The sequence below is a fragment of the Lagopus muta genome, chromosome 7 (genome assembly GCF_023343835.1).
Source record: "Lagopus muta isolate bLagMut1 chromosome 7, bLagMut1 primary, whole genome shotgun sequence".
In the NCBI taxonomy this organism is placed as follows: domain Eukaryota; kingdom Metazoa; phylum Chordata; class Aves; order Galliformes; family Phasianidae; genus Lagopus; species Lagopus muta.
This window is the reverse complement of record NC_064439.1, coordinates 18876764-18896703: the sequence shown is the minus strand read 5'-3', so window position 1 is coordinate 18896703 and position 19940 is coordinate 18876764. Positions and strand designations below refer to the sequence as shown.

The 19940-nt window shown below is 36.0% G+C and overlaps 1 protein-coding gene across 1 annotated transcript in view; it reads left to right on the top strand.

Annotated features, from left to right (window-relative positions):
- Positions 1-19940, top strand: part of MALRD1 (MAM and LDL receptor class A domain containing 1) — a 203587-nt gene that overhangs the window by 87990 nt on the left and 95657 nt on the right. Inside the window, exons 26-27 of the mRNA XM_048950504.1 lie at positions 10250-10495; positions 12813-12970. Of these exons, the coding sequence (XP_048806461.1) occupies positions 10250-10495; positions 12813-12970 (404 nt within the window). The remainder of the gene's footprint in view (positions 1-10249; positions 10496-12812; positions 12971-19940) is intronic.

The window sequence follows — 19940 nt, the reverse complement described above, 5'->3', positions numbered from 1 at the left end:
TAACAGTATTATCTGTTTGGATCATTGCTTGAAATGTGGACTTAGAAATCAAAATATGAAATGTACTCCCTCCAGAACAGAAATGTTCTGAGTGGCCAAATAAGGGCTGTGTAAAGTGCTCTGTGGTCTAGCTATATAAACAAGTCAGTTCAAATTACTGTGTTGATCAGTGCAAAAATTTGGACTTCTAGACTTCTCTGCTTGTATGCAGAGACAAGGATTTTAGCACATTTGAAATGCTTATATCCATGGCTAAAATTTCTTAGAGTCATTTGAGTTGGAAGGACCTTTAAAAGGTCATCTAGTCCGACTACTCTGCAATGAACAGGGGGAACTAGCGATTGTTTGCTTAATTTTTATAGAGAACAAGTTTCTTGTTTTCAACAACTTAATAAAAGATTAACTACATTATCTTTAAGAACGATAGAACACTTATCTTTAAGAACAATAGACATTGGAGATAATAATTAAGTTCAACTTTGACTTGTATCCTGTCTTCAATACTATCAATGAGATGTGGAGGAAGATCCAAAAGAGGGACATGATGCATCCTCCTAATGTTTCTAATATTTCCTGTTTAGAAGACTGTTTTGCAAATATACATCCTTTGTGGTCACTTCTTAGTAGTGGTAGAGGCAGGATTTTCACCTCAGTGAAGTTGGATGGTGGTATTCTCTGTCACTTAACAATGAATTTCACTGCCAGTCACAGAATCACAAAATTGGCCCAGGCTGGAAGGGAATTCAAGGATCATGAATCTCCAATTCCTTGCCACAGACAGGGCCACCACCTCCCCATTTAATATTAGAACAGGCTGCTCAGGACCCCATCCAACCTGACCTTGAACCTCTCCAGGGACTGGGCATCCACAACCTCTCTTGGCAGCCTTTTCCAGCACCTCACCACTTCATAGAAAAGAACTTCCCCCTGACATCCAACCTATATCTTCCCTCCCTCATCTTAAAACCATTTCTCCTTGTCCTGCAGTTATCAACCCTTTCAAAGAGTTGACTCCCATCCTGTTTATAGGCTCCCTTTAGGTACTGAAAGGCTGCAATGAGGTCACCCCGCAGCCTTCTTTTCTCCAGGCTGAACAAGTCCATCTCCCTCAGCCTGTCTTCATAGGGGAGGTGCTCCAGGACCCAGTTACCTTTGTGGCACTCATCTGGACCCTCTCAACAGCTCTCTGTCTTTCTTGTACTGGAGGCTGCAGACCTGGATGCAGATGGGGCCTCACAAGAGCAGAGTAGAGAGATGTAGTCACCTCCCTGTCCCTGCTGGCGACCCCTTTTCTGATGGAGCCCAGAATACCATTTGCTTTCTGAGCTGCGAGGGCACACTGCTGGCTCATGTTAAGTTTTTCATCCATAGGACCCACATATCCTTTTCTGTAGGGCCACTCTCAAGGACCCCTTCTTCCTGTCTCTATAAATACCTGGGATTCCTCTGGCCCAAGTGCAAAACTCTGCACTTTGCCATGTTGAACCTCATCAGGTTCACCCAGGCCCACCTTTCAAGCCTGTTGAAGTTCCTCTGAATGGCATCCCTTCCTTCCACTGTGTCAACCACACCACTCAGCTTGGTGTCATCAGCAAACTTGCTGAGGATGCACTCAATTCTGTCATTTATGTCATTGATAAAGATGTTGAAGAGCACCAGTCCCAAGACAGACCCCTGGGGGATGCCACTAGTTACCAGCTTCCACTGAACACAGAATCATTAATCACCGCCCTCTGTCTTTATTTTCTTTTTGTTTACCCCTTTTCCCTTTTTACCCCTTTTCAGTTTATTTATTTTTTATAAATAATTCATTTTCATTGTATTATTTTATTCAAAATATCTCATTTTTAAATATGCTTGTTTATTTAATCTCTTTCTAGAGATCATCACTTTGGGCCCACAGTCTTTCACTTGTTTTCCCTGCTCTGACCAGGCCAAAGCGGTTTTTGAATATAGAACTGCAGTAACACTGTCCTGCACCTGTATGCTGCATTTATTCAGGACAAAGACATTAAAGAGACACTGTTTTCGATTCAAGACATTAAACTCAAACTGAATTGACTCTGGTAGATAATACTATGGGAAAACATCACCTGCATTTCTGTGCAGGTTACCTGAGGACATAGAAAGTAAATTCAGGGAAGGAAAGCTCCAGGCAAATTTTCTTCAGCTGCATGAATCCGCTATTACTCAGATAACAGCTGCAGAGGTATAATGCTCACATCCAACAGAACTCATGGCAGAAGTTAAGGATGATGGCTAATACCAGATGAAAAGTTCTTTTATTATTTAGTCTGTGTTTACTTTAAAGATCTTTCTATTTCTTTTAAGGACTTTACTGCAATTAAGATAATGGTACAATTTAATATTCTATGTGGTTTTCAACTTTTTTTTTGTGCAGATGCTTACTATTGCATATATTTGCAGCATAATGTATTGCACATTACACTATTACTTTGTTGTCTTCTAATAGCTATCTTTTTAATTGAGTATGAATGCAGTATTTACCAGTTCTCTATTTATGGTTTGTCTTTTAAGGAAGCATTTCTGATTATGTGGAACTGTAAGAAAAACTTGTTGCCTTCCAATAAGTCAATAGTTAATGCAGCTGTTTAAATTCTACTTCTTCTCATTGCTTTTCATTCCAGACTTTTCCATTGGTTGTTTGTGTACTTGTTGAACAATATAGTTTTCAAGCCCATATAAAAATGCTAGTCTGAGAGCTTGGTTATTCGAATCTGTATTTGAAACTGCATCTTGAATACTGTGTTCAGTTTTGGGCCCCTTGCTACAAAGAAGACATTGAGGCCCTGGAGCCTGCCCACAGAAAGGCAATGAAACTGGTGAAGGGTCTGGAGCACAAGTCTTATGTGCAGTGGTTAAGGGAACTTGGATTGTTCAGTCTGGAGAAGAGGAGGCTCCAGGGACAATTTACCACTCTCTATGACAGCCTGAAAGGAGGTTGTGGTAAGGTGGAGTTCAGTCTTTCTCCCAGATAACTAGCAATAGGATGAGAGGGAATGGTCTCAAGTTACTTCAAGGTAGGTTCAGTTTGGATATTAGGAAGAGTTTCTTCTTGGAAAGACCAGTTAGGCTTTGGAGCAGGCTGTCAAGGGAAGTAGTGGAATCACTGTCCCTGGAGGTGTTTAAAGAAAGGGTAGATGTAGTACTTAGGAACATAATTTAGTGGGCAATATTGGTGGTAGGTGGATGGTTGGACTAGATCATCTTGGAGATCTTTTCCAACCATAATGATTCTGTGATTCATTGTTCTAGCTGCATATGGTGAGTATAAAGCATGATCTACTGACTTGTCAATTTGGGAAAATCATGAAAATTTTAGGGAAATGTTAAGAGGGACTTTTAACTGAAGACCAAAAGATAGTATTCTGGTAGCAGTTGAGAAGGTTACTGATTTTATACAAGGTAGAGGAGTTGCTTGAGGTTGTTACCTTTCATAACACTGAACTGGATTTTGTCATTTTACTAATTGGTTTTAAGACACAGGTTCCTGTGAAGTGGGATAAAACCATTTCATCAGATCTCCCTTTCCAACAACTAACTTGTGTTCAAAAAATGCAGCTAAAAGTAAATATATACTGAATTGAGGTATAGTTAATAAAGCTATAATTGCTTTGGGAAATAAATCTTGTGTTGGATTGGACTAATAGTAAATGAGGACGATCAATAAAATTTGCTTTTGTATTAACATTTTTAACAGTAAAGTATTCCTTGTCACAGAAGTATAAGGAAGACAACTACTTAATCACATTAGTCACTGTATATGGCCGAACCATGATAGTGCAGAATCTCACCTAAAGCAACTTATGCTGACTTTATATTTACACTTTTTGCCCTCTCTGCTTTTGTTATTTAGAAACAAACATGAATTTTACACAGAGGAAAAGGAAAAACTGACCATGTTGGAAAATTTTGAGATACTGAGCAATTACAGTTTCTTGGTAGCTTTCCCTTTCGCCAAGTTGTTCTTATTGAGCTTTCATGTGGAGGCAAAAAATATTTTAATCATCATATTCTGTTCAACTCACTATAACATTGTGTTTGATACAGGTAGAAAGTTCTGTAATATAGCATGTTGAATGCAGTAATCCTGGAATTTCTTCCTTATGAAACCGGAAATGAAGGATTCATATCCTACACCCAGCTCTTACTGAAGTATTGCTGATGAGTTTAAATAGTGCTGTTTTTAAATTCTGTAATTGTTTAAGGAAATTATTCTCAAAAATCTTCTTACTGCAGTTCTTTCATATTTTCATTGTATGTGTACGTAGCTGAGAATATTCCAGTGTGTTTTCCTTTGTTTTTTTGCATGCTAGAATACCGACACAGGTTAAATTGATTGATATTCATAATTGGTGGTGGTCCCCAAGTAATAATGAGTTTACATTATTTATCTTCCTCTTTGAACGGGGAACAATCTTTCTACAGATTTGAAGATATTCTTGGGCCACCTTGCAATGTCTAACTTGCCAAAGAAAACGCAAATTCCTTGTAGAGATTTCTGACTGTTTATTGTATTCTTAGGGGAACTTAATACAGTTTCAATCAGTGACTATTCTGTACTTTTGCTGCTTAAGTTATATCCTTTTTCATACTGTCATTTAGCAAAGAAGGAAATGCTCAGATCCTAGGGCTTCATGTCCATCAATTCTCATCAAAGTCTGACCTAACTAGAGGAGTGTTCTCTGATCTTAGGGCCAGGAATATGACTGCAAGTGAGGGCTAGTGGGAGAAGCTTTGAGAGAGATTTGAGGGAAGCATTTTCCACCTGTCACATTTTTTACTTAGTTTAGCAGCTGTAGCAAATTGTACATCAGTGCACTGCAGGTCCCCATACACCATATGTTTGGACAACAACCCACAGTATGGTGGAAAATGTGAAGCAATAATAGGTTCCAGTGCAGCTAATGAAGATCTCACTGTTCTCTTCAATTATAACTGTCTCACTCCAATTCATAGAAGGGAGATGGGGTTCTTTTAATATATGTATACCCACCATGAGATTAAGAAACAACGGTTCAAATGTTGGTCCAACCAGTTTATTATAAATCCTAATCAGGGAGATAGGGAAGGGAAGGAGGGCAATAGAAAAGATAGGAAAGAAGCAAGAATCGTGTAAAGCGGGGATAGTCACCACCAGGATGCAGCAGCGGTCTGGTTGCATGACGTTTGAAGGTCCGAGCCGAGAGCAGCAGTGTGGCCGGCTTGGGCAGTAAGCAGGTAGCAGAAAGAAGCTGCAGAGCCAATCCGGGAGGAAGCAGCAGGACTCAGATAGCAGGCCCAGGAGAGTCCATCAGCATGCAGGCATTCCGTAGTGAGGAATCTGATGGCAGACACCTTTGTTCTTCTTCAGCAATTGTGATAGAGTGCAAAGCAAGTCCAGGAAGGAGAGAGGCAGTCATGAGGCTTCTCATGTCAAAAACTTCTTCACGAGGAATCTGTTGCCAGAAAGCATCCACCTCATGATTGTGGGTCCCCTTTTTAACCTTCTTCTGCCAACGCGGCATTCCTGGGCGCTTGGGTAAGAGTCATGTGCAGCCCCTCCTGAGATGGCCATCTTCCTTGAGATAAGCCCACACAAAAGACCGCTTCATGGCCACATGGCTGTTAAGCTGTGCGCTCTCTCTCTCTCTCTCTCTCATTGCCCCTGGCCTTGTCCATCTGTGTCCGTCAAAGGATTTCACAACCTTTGCCTGGGACTTGTCCATCAGTGTTCTCCAGACATAGGATTTCTCAACCCTTGTCCAGGACTTGCTTGCACTTGTCCATCTGGACATCTCTGCAGCAAGCTTTGAGACAATGTAAGAGAACAATCTCTTACAATAGCATAACCAAATGCATTTATATCACAGAGCGCTCAGCTTTACTCTGGTTTTGTAAAAACTCTCTTCTGACCTAACACAGCTGTTGAGAATGTTTGCACTCCATTTTACAGTACTAGGCACTAGAAAAATGGAAATCCATACCTTCTTCCACCCTTCTATCAAGCAAATAGCGGCAGTATCATTAAAACAAAGATAATAACTAAACCACACTGGACTTGAAGGCAGAAATGTCATCAGCTATGCATCAATACTAGCTTTATTTCGAACACTATAACAGCTGCTCAGGAAAGATTTTATTGTATGCAATTTAGGTGAACTGTTTAAGATGTACTTCTAAAGGTCATGCTTGAAGCTGGAGTTGAAACTGGGGGCCTTCAGAAGGCAGCTTAACTGGCTTCATCCCAGGGCTGCTGAACCGCAGTATCCTCACACAAATTGGCACAGAGAGTATGGCTGTCTTATATGGTGGAGGGAACTGGAGGTGCAAGACTGAGTTTAAACATTTAAATCTCAAATGCATTTGCTACATTTGTATTTATATTTATATATATTTATATACTTATAATGTAAAAAAAAAAGGTCTCCAAGATTTTTAAGTGTTTGACATATTTTAAAAATTGTAGATTTAACTCCTAAGTAACATTTTTTCTCCACACAAAAGCAAGTAAAATCTTTTGAAGATATCTTGAAATATACCTAGCTTTTCAAGTCTAATAAGATATTATTCTGAGAAGTGATGTCATTGAATAAGATTTTAGTGTGGGAGATAACAGCATTGAATGCATGAAGTTTAAAAAGTACAAATGTATTTTGGAATATTCTTATCATCAGTCTATTCCTATCTAAGACATGATCTAGCTTGCAGGTGATTTTAACATAAAGCTGAAATACAGAAAGAATTGGAAAAAAATCACATTAATATTACAGAAATTAAGTATAAAATGATTATGACAAGAGACATAACTAATGCAGTCACAAATAGAATCAATTCTGCATTCTTCTAGGCATTTTGATCTTGTATGTCTTCACCAGTTAAATTATGATGCTAAATTTGTTTCTAGTAAGCAAAGGTATGTAGAAGACCAACTCCAAGAAAATTGTAACTTAAAGGAGAAATGTGAGATTTTCATCTCTACTTGTACATGCTATAAGCAATGATAACCATTTAGTTATTTTATACATTCTTTTAATTATGAAGGCAAGTTAAGATATGCAACTGCTTTTTGACTTTTAAAGCATTACTATTATTGTAAAATCTTCGTAAAGTAATTTATAGTTGAACTAAAGCATGTTTCTTGGAAAAATTATCAGTCTTTTAATCAAGACCTTAAATGATTGAGAATTTATCACAGTCCTTCATTATCTATTCAACTGTTAATTTCATTGTTTAATTTTAGCTTGAGTTTCTCTGCCTTTTCCAACCAAATTTTTCTTTTTTTTTTTTTCTATTACAGTAACACTTTCTCCTTTCAGAATGTTTGCCTACTGATAGTAATTACAAAACATGAGGTATTTCTTCAGCTTGTCCTAATAAATTACATTAATTGATCTCAATTTGATCAGTCAATATAAGTGTGTAGTCAGACAAAGCCTTTAAAACCATCCATGAGCATTCTTCTTTTAAAGGAGAGTGAAAGAAAACAAGTGCAGTCCAAAGTCTCAGTCCTCCAAAGGAAAAAAAAACAACAAAGAAACATAAATGATGCTTATGCATTAATGGAGTTCATTTGTTTTAGAAACGTATTCAGGAAAGTGCTAAACACCCTTAGCTGTCCATCAACTGAACACCAATTTCATTATTAATTTTATTACTTCTTTAATCAGACAGATGTTTATATTTCCATTTTATTCTTATATATACATATATATAATACATAATATCCATATATTCTTATATATCCATATATGCGTGAGTTTTATACACACGCACACAGACACACATATACATTTTAAATTTGCTTTAGGGCAAAACTTCCACACTAATAATCTTTAAGAAACCCAATTCAAAGAATGAAGTTACTGAACCTTACTAAGCAGAAGTTCCCCTCAAATAAATATTCCTATTATGCCCATGGACATCTATATAATGAATTGTTTGCATTCCAAGGATTAAGGAAGAAAAGTAGGAAGGAAAGGAAGGAAAAGGCAAGGAGCTGCAAAAAACTTTTCTTATAGGATTATTTCTCCTTCCAGTTATGAATCTTTACAAATACGGCAATTAAACAGAAAATATACAAACTATGGAAGCACATCCAGAAACAAGTCACGTTACAGCCTTGGGTAGACAGTGTAATATCATTCATTACACATGCTTGAATAGATTCATTCATGCCAGGGTTTAAGATGGATTTTTCTTTTGCTTCAGATAACAAAGAGTTCCACTTTTCAACTCCACTTTTTTCAACGTTAAATTGGAAGCAGTGCTCTAAAGGGACTTCAGAATGCAATAGGTATCACAATTATTGATCACAATGAATGGCAAGGAAAATAATTTACAAGCATGGACAGCATCTTAAAATTTAAATGCCTAGTTTGAAGAAAAAATAATTTTGTGCTTAAATTCATGGTACAGTCTCCTAAAGTGAATGAAAGGGTTACGATAAACAGCTTCTAAAAATGGTACCATCTAAGTTAGGCTGAGATTTAATAACAATTTTCTGTTTTTGGGGAGCACAAATAATTGAAATTATAAAGACTGCTTCCGTCTAAATGTTTTTATATACACGGAGCCTGCTTGCCAGTGGGATGTCAGCTGAACTAAGGTGTGATTGCCAGATATCTCCTCTCACAACTTTTCTCTATAGTTTGTATTTACTACTAATGATTGATAGAGAGGATAAGTTTCTGATGGACTCCAAATGTTTTGCAAGTTGCAGTAATTAGATTCCAACTTATGCGTTGATGTGATTAATGTATTATTTTGGACAGGATCATTTTCACAGATTTTGTGTTAATAAAATCCATATTGATATTTCTGGATCCTTTTCTAGGCAGAATCTACTTAGTCTCCAGCTGTGGAGACCTTTGCCTGGTGTTCTTCATTCTTCTAAGATCTCATCAGTCTTATTCTGGTTTGCACCCATCTGTTCAGGATTTTTTTTCTTCCAAGTTAAAAGCTGTATCATTTACAGTCTTCTAGATCAAATATGGTCAATACTTTCACCTTTTAAAATACCCAGAAATGAAAATTTTTTCCCTAGAATGAATATTAGGCATTTCTATGGCATTCTAATATTTCAGGATGCTTTACATTTTTTATTCCTTGAAGCATGTGTATTAGGAGATTTTTTAATATAAAAAAGAGGGACTAACCTTTGTTTTCACATTTAGTGATTCAAGATTTTTTTTGCTTTATTCAAAGCCTACAGGGAAGAGGTATGATAACGCTCTTCCACTTTATTTGGGGTATTTGCAATTTACATTCTGGTTCAAGCAGACTCTGAGAGATGCTGCTAATACTCCAACTGATTTTTTTTTTTTTCATTTTGCAATATACTCGTTGTTTTGTTCCCATGATAAAACTCAGCTTTGGATCACCATCAGATACTTCTTTAAATGAAGTCAGTGGTAGAGGAAGTACATTTTTAGTTCTGCGTGATTTTTATTATCAAGTAACTAACTCTTCATATACCTACACAGCTTTCATACGCGTGCATGTTAGATACATGTGGTTATTGACTAACAGTCCTACTTGTAAATAGAACTCTGCTTGTGCATTTATTTCTGACAGAATAGAATGGGGATTCCTTTTTGGAATTTTGTGTTTGCCTTCTTTCGTGATTAGATAGCATACTGTAGGGACTACTTTTTATACATAGCCCTGCAGAAACTGATCTGAAATGAAAACATGAAGCTTGGAAATGGATGCTGTGAAATGAGTCCTCCAATGTTTAGGCTGTACAATAGCAGAATTATCCTTCAGTAATGCTGGGACTACTGCACAAAAACGACAACATCACCCACTGAACTCTTTTACGAAAGAAAAATCCATTAAAAGGCAAACCTCGGTAGTTAAAGCATAAAAGCTTTTTCTTCCAAATTGGGGCTGATGAATTAAGCTCATCTTTGCAGCTAAAATGGAATGGCTTAATCCTACACCACATGAAAGGAGAATGTCACCAATTAAGTCAGACTAGAAAGCTTTGTTAGTGAAAGAATGCCTGGCTGGAACTTGCCCTCAAAGGCTTTACAAGGAAAAACAGCCATTTATTTAGGCAATCTCTTGACAAAATACAAAAGAAATAAACTGATAATGAATTGGCACTTCTGGGGAACCAAAGGATTTTAATAAAACTTCTCTGGACCACCATCCTTCTAAATACCAAACTCTCTGCAATATAACCTTCCAGAAACCTTACTAGGCAGTGTGATTCACCAAGACACCCCTATTCTTCTCTTTTCAGGCTCCTGCTCACATGGCTATTGGCAATGTCAAAATGGCAAGTGTTACAGACCAGAACAAAGCTGTGATTTTGAAGACAACTGTGGGGATAATACAGACGAGAGTGAATGTGGCACTTCCTGCACCTTTGAGAATGGCAGATGTGGCTGGCAAAATTCCTTGGCGGACAGTTTTGACTGGGTGCTGGGAGCTGGCTCGTCACAAAGTCTGAGACCTCCCAGGGACCACACGCTTGGAAACACAACTGGTATGTTGTCACAAATGCAATGTAATTGTCTTCATGGAGTTTTTCTTATCTCCATTCAGAGGCAGTGGGGGGATTCTACATGTCTTATTAGGGTGTCATTTTAAATAACTTGAATGCATAATGTAAGATGCAGATATTAATTACTGTTGTAAAATGACTTTAGGTTAGGGTAAATTGATTCTCAGTTGTTTCTCCTTGGGGTACTGTTGTACGAGTAAAGCAAGTCAATTTGTTACTTGTTGAAGAGAGACATGTATTCTGGCTTTGCCAGCAAGAGTGAGGGAGCTCAGCACTAGATCCATCGAGTCCTATCCTCCAGTCTGAGCACATTTCCTGGAAGCCTCAGTTCATGTTAGAACAACACACAGTGTTCTGAATGTAAGGAACAAGCAAACAAAAACCTACGATAGTCTATAATATATTACATGCTGATCATTAATAATTTTGAGTGTTAATAATTACAAAATAATAAAGAATTTTTTCATGGGGTATAATTACTTTCTGATAACTGGTTGAATACGATGATTGCTTTTCACCTTCTTTATACTCCTTAATCATATTGAAAATAGGCCATAATGAGAGATGGAAAATGGCTGTTTAGGAGTTAAGAAACTCACTCAAAATAATGAAGCTACCAATAGCAACTGTTGAAAGTTCTATTTTGAGTAATTTTTAGTAAATAAAAATGTATAAATAGACCTCCCTTGTCAGTGACAGAGTAACCACATGGTTTCTTCTGGAAAACTACCAAACGAATTCTTTTCCTTGCTTACAGGCTCCACGCCTTCATCCTCTCCCTGTGAAGTTCTTATAGTCCAGGCAAAGGTGTTACTGAAACTGAGCTCAGGCCTGATCTTAAATTGAAATGTGCCACAGTAAAATTGAACAGATATTTGAAAATGTATTTAGAAGTTCATGAGTATTTACATGTACTGCTGAAGGATAAAATAATAATAAAAATTAAGTAGTAATAAAACCAGAAATGTGGAAGGACACAGTTGTTTGCCTTTTACAATATCCAGGTGTGTTACAATACAGGTTTCTGCATCTCTGTGGAGTTTATCATGACAGAACTAACAGATCGTTCAGCTCAGTTGTTAAAATATTCTCACGTGGAATAGAGACTGCAGTATTTATTTATCTTTGTGGTCCTTGTACAAAGAAAAAGAATTTTAGCCCTTGCTTCTGTGAGTTAAGTCTGTCCCTCAGACAAGTTTCCTTTCAAAGAGGACTGTGGAAGTTGTTGTTTTGTGTCTCCCTCTAAACAGGTGTCAGCATAAACATCAACATGCCAAGCACTCAAAATAGCCACATCCTCCCTGCAAACAACGATGCCATGATAAGGCATGCTTTTAATCTCCCACAGTGTTTACTTATGTGGCTGTCTTTAGCGCAAGTAATAGCAGATGTGGAAAAATAAACTTTCATTTGTTTTTTTTCTAAGTTTATTTAAAAATACTTCTCACAAAGATGTCACTGCACTTATTGTGTGTGTGACTGGCCCAGGGAGGAAGAGATTTTCTCATCCTGTAATATAATGTCAAATATTTATAGCTGGAAATGAGCCAAAGAGGTTAGAATGAACACATTTTAGTCCACAGGGCTTTTATCTCTAATTCATAGAAAAATTTAGACAATATGAAATTATAATTTGACAGTGTACTATTTATGCAATGATTATGCTTATGTGCCCTATACAATTGTACGAACAAAGGAAAAAAATAATTTTGAAAACTGCAAAATTTATTAAACTTCTGATTGAAATAGAAATGGAAAACAAGAGGAGCATATCAGTTTCAGAATTAAGTGCAAGCATCTGTTTTTTGCAACTTCATCTGACTAAATAATTTAAACATGAGAAAATGTTCGTACAGTAATGAGTACGGATGTCCAAAATATCTCACTGGTTATGAACATGTGAATATTTATTGGATTTTGTTGTTTGTTTTATTCTTACATCACAAGTTTTTATATTGTTATTGCGAAGGTTATCTTGCAGAAAACTTAATCTCAAAATTTATCACCATGTGGTCATTGGTGTACTGTCAAAGCAGTAATGCACTTGGACAAGGAGTAGTGATCAAGGTAGCTGGGAAAATTGGAATATTCATTGTATTTCACACATGTCTGTCTAAACCTTAAGCTGTTACCAGTTTATTCTTATCATAACAAGTATTATCTGGTAGCAAATGTTTGCTAGCATAGGAGATATTTGGGAAGCGTACTTTATATCTTTCTGAGTATTTCTAAGTTTTGGTCGTGGAATCTAATCTGAAAGTGAAAAACAATTTTTCAGGAATACATAATTTCATTTCAGGACAATTCCTATATCTTGAGGCCACTGCAATAGGGCTGAAAAATCAAAAAGCCCATCTGAGGAGTTCCAGATGGAAAGAGTCAAGCAGGAGTTGTATGTTGAGCTTCTGGTACTTCAAGTCATTAAAAGCCACAGGATGTATTCAGGTTCTCATAAAGGTAACTAAAAAATTACTTACTTTTCAATATCTGATGCCTGTTAAAGTGTAAGTGCTTCAGCAGATTGGTTTGGGTCTGTTATAGCGGCTTCTATACTGGAAGAGTCCCACTGCTTTTGTCTTTAGGCTTCTCTTGGTCCAGCACTGTTTTTATTATTCTGGTCTCTTAAAAATACTTTTGCCCTTTTGTTTCCAAAACACTTTTTTTTTTTTCTGAAACTCTGCTGGAAAGTTTTAAAACTTTTTTTCCATTTTCTCTTTTTAAATGCATTGCCTTTCTCTTTGACACTCCACAGCAGAGCAATTTTATTATTTTGCTGCCATATATATTGGTAACTATGTGTGTAACTCTGTAATTCTGATAGAATGACACTCACCAAAATACTTAACAACTAACACAAAGCAAGGACAATACTGTTTTCATTCTGTGTAGACACGTAGAGGATATATAATCAATTTTCCTTAAAAATTTCTTTTTTGACATTCCCTCAGAAATGTCATTTTCTTCACTAAATGTGCAATGACGTAAAATGTATGAAAATAAGGTAAAACTATCTAAAATTACAGAGAATAATTATCAGTGTAGCAAATGTAAATTTCAATTTATTATATATGCTATTCCTAGATCACAATCTGTAATATTTCCTTTCTCTTTTAGATTGGGAAATAATTTTGTTTTCTGTTTCTTTTATCCTTATTACAATGAGATATTGCCCCTCTCTTATTTTCCCCTAGTATTATTGTCTTAATAAACTTGTCAGACATTATTTTATTTTATTTAAAATTATCACTGCCTCCAGTGAGCTTAAAGAAAATTTAAAGTTAAGTGGATGGCATCTGAAAAAAAGGGCTTATTATTCTTATTCAACTTTGTTTAATGCAGGCAAGAATCCTAGAGGAAGATAGAAGACATTCTTCTCATTAGTAGTGCATCATAAACAGTTTCACAGATCAGTGTAGTTTACCTGTTCTGTTGTTTACAAATATTTGCACATCAAAAATCTAATCAAAGTTTCTATTTAACAGTGTCTTTAGGAGTAAGGTCTGATTAAACACTTTGTAGTAATGAGAAGTAGTACTAAAGGTTTACCTTGTAGTTCAAGCTACCATACTCATATAAGTCCATCTTGTTTGAGTATAAACGTGAAGGAAATCAACTTTTTACGCAGGTAGATTGTGATAGAACCAGGAGGAATGGTTGTTTTAAATTAAAAGAATGGAAATTTAGGTTAGATATCACTGGAAAGGTTTGTTGTTTTTTGTTTGTTTGTGGTGTGTTTTTTTTTTTGTTGTTGTTTTTTTGTTTTCTTTTTTACTGAGAAAGCTATTCTATGATCTCTTGGTTTGAGGTTCAAGTTAATGTCAGTGGAAGCAGATTTATGAACAGTAATAGGTGAAAAGGCAACAGTCTCACCATTGATGTAAACTGAAATTATGAAGTGTTTTACAGATGTGCAAAAGATCAGTAGGCAATCAAAATATTACCAGTACAGATTTGTATATCGTTAGTCAAAACTTTACTACTGAAAGCAAGATTTTGAATTATTTCTCTGTGACAGTTACAAGAGAATATAAGATACTGTTAGAGATTTTTAAGCTAAAGTACAGTAGGAAAAAGTTCATATTAATTATGCCTGCTTTAGTGGTCATAGTGAGGTTCCTGATCTCTTACTGGCTCACACAGTCAGAGGAAACTCTTACTTTGAAATGTGTTTCTAAAGAGTTGAGCACAGATTATTAGGTATAAGGAAAGACAACACATTTTATTGCTCTGCTGATTAGAAGATATGTTTTCTAGTGCTGATTAGGTTATTTTTGTTATGAAAAGAAAAGAAAAATAAAGGTGATAATTCATCCTCTGTATAGACATTGTTATTAAAACAACAGCAACAATGCAATTTAAGGTTTAATGCAGTTAGAGAGGCTTCAAATACTTTATATATTTCAAATACTTTAATACTTTACGAGCCTCTGAAAAGAGATACACAGATGTCTAAAAAAGATTAAACAAGCTATTAGCAACTACCTTCACAGAATGTGATGAGGCCAATGTATACGGGATCTCTTTAGGAAACATCAGCAGACCTCTCTGAGGTATTTGTCATAGTGAATTAGTTTCATCCTTTTACAAATGTGTGAAGACATAATGGTATTCAGGATAAGAAGGCTTTGCCAGCTCATAGCAAGTGAAACAGTGCTGCACCAGCACTGCTGAAGCGACAGCCCAACCTGGCTGCTGCACCAGGGAGCTGGAGCCAGCAAGCAGACCATGCCCTCCAGCTGCTTTCAGGCTGATAGAGCACAGACCCCATCACCTGGCTGCTGCAGCATCTCAGACAAAGCTGAAAACTGCCACAGTTGTTCCTTCAGTATTATAATTGTATTTAGTTTGCCTATGGAGAATAAGAGAGAGATGTAGAAAGGAGAGTAGCTAGAAGTTCAGATGCAGGTGATTTGTGATGGTTTTTGCAATTCCTGTTACTTTTTAGTGAAGTAACGTACTGTCCTGTGTCGTCAACAGGAGAAACTGAAGTAGAGATGCTGCTGTTGCCCACTGATTTCTTCTGTACATTTGTATTTTTAGGATAGAGTAGTTTAAAATGAATTTTTTCGCAAATCAATATCATCGACCTTACTTACTTCTTTGGGAAGTCTCTCAACAATAAAGTCCGAGGAAACAACTTACTCTGCCTCACACCTCAAAATAGACTTTCTCCACATTGATTCTTCTCACTGGCTGCGTGAAAAACTATCAACTCCTCACACTGATGTAGCAATTATAGATTTCACTGTGTTAGCATAGCCTTCAAAGCAGATTATCTGACTTCCATTTGGTTAGGGGAAGAAACTTTCCATCTTCAAAGATTTGCTTGAAGGTTTTGCTGCAGGAACTGCTGAAATCCAAAGCATGGTCCAGACAATGTAGAAACTACAGATTTTTCACTTCCCTCTCTAGACCCAATAAACTTTATGAAGGAATTCCTTTCAACTTATGCAAAAATTTGAAGTTTTGGAATACACAGTTGTTTTTTTGTTGTTGGTGGTTTTGTTTTTCTTTTTTTCTTTTTTTTAGTAGCTTACATGTATCTTTGTGTTACTGGTCTTTTGTTTTGTTTTTCAAATTGTTTTCCTTTATTAAATCCAGGAAAAATGATATTCAGAAGAATTTGTCTTGGCATAACATCATGCGGATACGGACCTTTATTTAATTGTATCTATACAGTTTCCAAAAGGTGCAAGATTTTGCATTCATTACTCCCACTGTTGGCCTGTGAATTGTTATTAAAAAAATTTATATGAGTTGATGAAATCTGTGCTCTGAGGAAGGCATAGTAAGTGGTAATATGGGAGTACTAAATTAATTGAAGAAACTTCAAAGGAAATCAGTGGGGCTACTGTGAAGCACAGCATTTTTTTGTCAAGAAAGAAAGATTAATTTTTATGGCAGATTCACTTCCAAATGCAAAATTACAGAATCTAAGCGCTCTTTCCACTTGTTTAGGCTTTGTTTCAAATAGTCATTATTGGATTGAACCCATGAGATAAGAATATATCCAAGAAAACACAGATTCAAACAAAGATTAAACAGAAATAAGTTGATTTTCAAGAAAAGTGTCATTTCTCAAAAAAAGCTTTTTAGAATGACCAAATACATATGTACCATTGTAAATAGGGCAGGAACCACTAAGTGCAATTTATAATGTTAGGTTATTACAAAGTTATTTCAGTCTTCTTACCTGTAAATTATTAGAAGCACATAATTCACTTTATTCTATTTCTGCAACCAAACGTAAGCATTCATTCCAAAGAGCTTGATGAATTGGAACAGTACAATTGCACAAGTCTGAACTAGAAAATACCTATAAATACATACACACCCCGTACAAACATATAAATAAACACATATTCCAAAGGATCAAAGAACTATTCATTAATTTTAGAATCTCACAAATACAAAAGGTACATCAGAGCATTCATAATTTAAAATCATTGAGTTCCTAGAAAGACATATACAAGAAATTGTTTGTATGTAATGTGTTAAGTAGTTTTTTAATTCTTTTAATTTTCTTTTTAATTCAGGGAAGCGTCACATTAGAAAACAACATTCTGTCAGATTTAAACAACATAATGTAGACAAAATCACTGAAGCAATATATCAATATCCTGTAATATTTCACTTGGAATAATAAGCCCTGCCTCTCAGGGACAAAAATCACTATGTATTTTTCTATTGCAGCTTGGCACAATATGACCAAGATGAAAAACGCATTTTCAGTTTCTTCCACACTCCACAGTTCTCCAGAATTGTTTCATTGAACTAATTCCTTGAACTGGAGATCTCTACCAGTGATTTACCTTATTGATTTGTGGATTTGTAATCTCACAGAGTGGTGCTGCTTTATTAATATGTAAGGCTTTGAAGCATCTTGTGTACCTTTGCAAATCAGATTTTTTTTTCTTTTTCTAACACATTCCAGAGCAGACGTTCACTTGTGATAGTCATGATTTAAGTATATCTCAGATAGAATCTTTTAAGGATCATAAAGCTGCTATTGAATGAGTCTTACTGAAGAAACAGATAGCAAAATTAACTCCTCTTTATACAGCATCTGTGAAACAGGCACATTTTTATGAAGATAAATGGACTTCATGAGGTACACCTTTGAGCTCTGAGATTTCTGTTGTTTTTTAATCTCTCTCCTAAATAGTTAAATTTACAGATTGAATTAGCATATATTTTCATTTAACGTGATAACTGCTAATACCTTTTAGGGAGTGCTCAGTGTTGATCAGACCTGAAATCCCAAGACAGTATCTGACTTTTCTGATGAACAGTTTTACATAGAAAACAAAACAAGAGAGATCTGCTGAACATCAGAGAAGGTGGAAGACCTTATTTTCTTCCTTTTTCTTTCCTCATTCATGCCACAAGACCTATTGATCTTCCAGCAATGAAAGTATTCCGTCTGTCAAACACAGACTAAATTAACAGTTGTTATATTAGCAAAGCTTCAGCAAGTAGTGATGCAGCATTGGAGCTCATTGTAGAGCTTTAATTTGTTTTCAGTTTTATCTTCCCTTAATACAACTTTTATTTTTAATTCAAAGTTTGGTGTTAGTGTCTTGGAGTTGTTCTAGTTTCTGGTAGCCTTTGATCTTTCCTAGGCTTGCAATATCAAGCTACACTGTGTTAAAATTACTTTGATGAATCAATAAAGGAAGAGTTTTAGCATGAAAAGTGGAAATTTTATGCTTAGAGAAATATTTTCTGTTTCTGGCCTTCAGCTTAAGATTCACAATCTTTCCAGGAAAGTAAGGAGAATGGAGGAGAAAAAGCAATTGAGTTTCTGTTTTTGCTTTAATTTATTTCACAAACACAGAGGTATCTGATTCCAATTTTTTTCATGCGAGGATCAGAATAAGCAGTTTTTAGTACCTGTTATGCTGTTAATAACATATACAGGTATTTGTTCATAGATTGCACTTACATTTTATGATAATGATAGAGATCAGTAATCATTCACAGCAATCAGTGTAACAGGAGCTTTGTGTGCCCACTATCGTCCCACTTTCTTCCACACATTTTGAAAGCAGTGCAGACACACTGATCCATGAGTTAGTACATTTTTATTACCTGCCTATGAGACAATCATTGAAGCTCAGAGACTAATTTTTTGCAGTCTCATGGAAACTCCATAGTTTGTTCATAGGAGTTGCTTAGGCCATCTCATAATGATGGATTCACACCATTAGAAGGATAAGATGCCATCTTTGAGAGATAAATCTTAAGAATGAAAGAATATATTTAAAACAGAACCCCAAAAAACAGAAAGAAATAGGATATATCATTAAAATTTCGTTGTTTGTTGAGAATCCTGCTTACACACTAATTCCTTGGCTAGTAAAATTAGTCTCTAATGCCAAATCTGACATAGTGTCCTTTTCTTGTTCTCTTAATAGAAACAATCAAACTCAGTAACCACCAAATGTTTTGCATGACTCCTTAGTTGACATGTAAACACTCACTGTTTGCTTTCTTCTCTATTTTTTTAAAGCTGTTAAATTCAGAATGCTATCCAGGCAAGCTGTATTTTCTTTGTTATCCTTTGTTTTTTCAACTAACATTTCTATGCAATATTTTCTTGATTCTACTGCTGTAGCAGTTCTAAAATTTAATCTGCTTACTGTTCTTCACTCAGGAACATAATTTGACAAAACATATGGCATACTGTTAATTGTATAAACTTGTTGGCAATTCATAATATATAGAGAGTATAAGAAAAATAAATGTAAGAGAAGAATTTAACAATGGAGCTGCAAAAATACTACTAAATGTACATGTGTTCCCTGCCAAGTTTATTAGATTCAGCCCATAAGTCTATGTTATAATGTGGGGATTGTTCACGCTGTGCCCCTAGAGCAATTTCTGAGAGCCCCAATGTCCTGGCTCCCTGTCGAGATATGCTTCATTTTTTTTGTGTGTGTATCTGAGCGTCCCTTAACTGCTGAAGTGGACTCTGGTGTCATGGAAACCAGACCAAACCATGGCACATACAATAGGGATAACTGAAATCTTAGAGATTTGACAGGATCAGTGCACCTTTCTCAGAGGATGAAGCCACGGGACTTGCACTCTTTTAACAGAAATGCCACAGGTATCATTTAGTATTCCTGTCCCTAAATTTGGACTCAGCCTATGAACCTTTGACTCAGCTTTTATTAGATGTTTTTATAAACACCTTAGCAGTCAAAGTATTGATAAAACAAATTCAGATTCAAGTTGTCCACTAAGGTAAAGACACAAAGAACTATACAAAATCTCACTTTTAAAAGAGAAAATAGCCTTCCAGGTAGAACTTAAGGATCATCTTCTGCTGCCATATACACTAGAACTAAGTGATGTGCGGAATCAAACTCTGTGACCCAAGTAAGATTACAAAGCAGGTGTGGTTTATTCAGCAGTGTGTGTA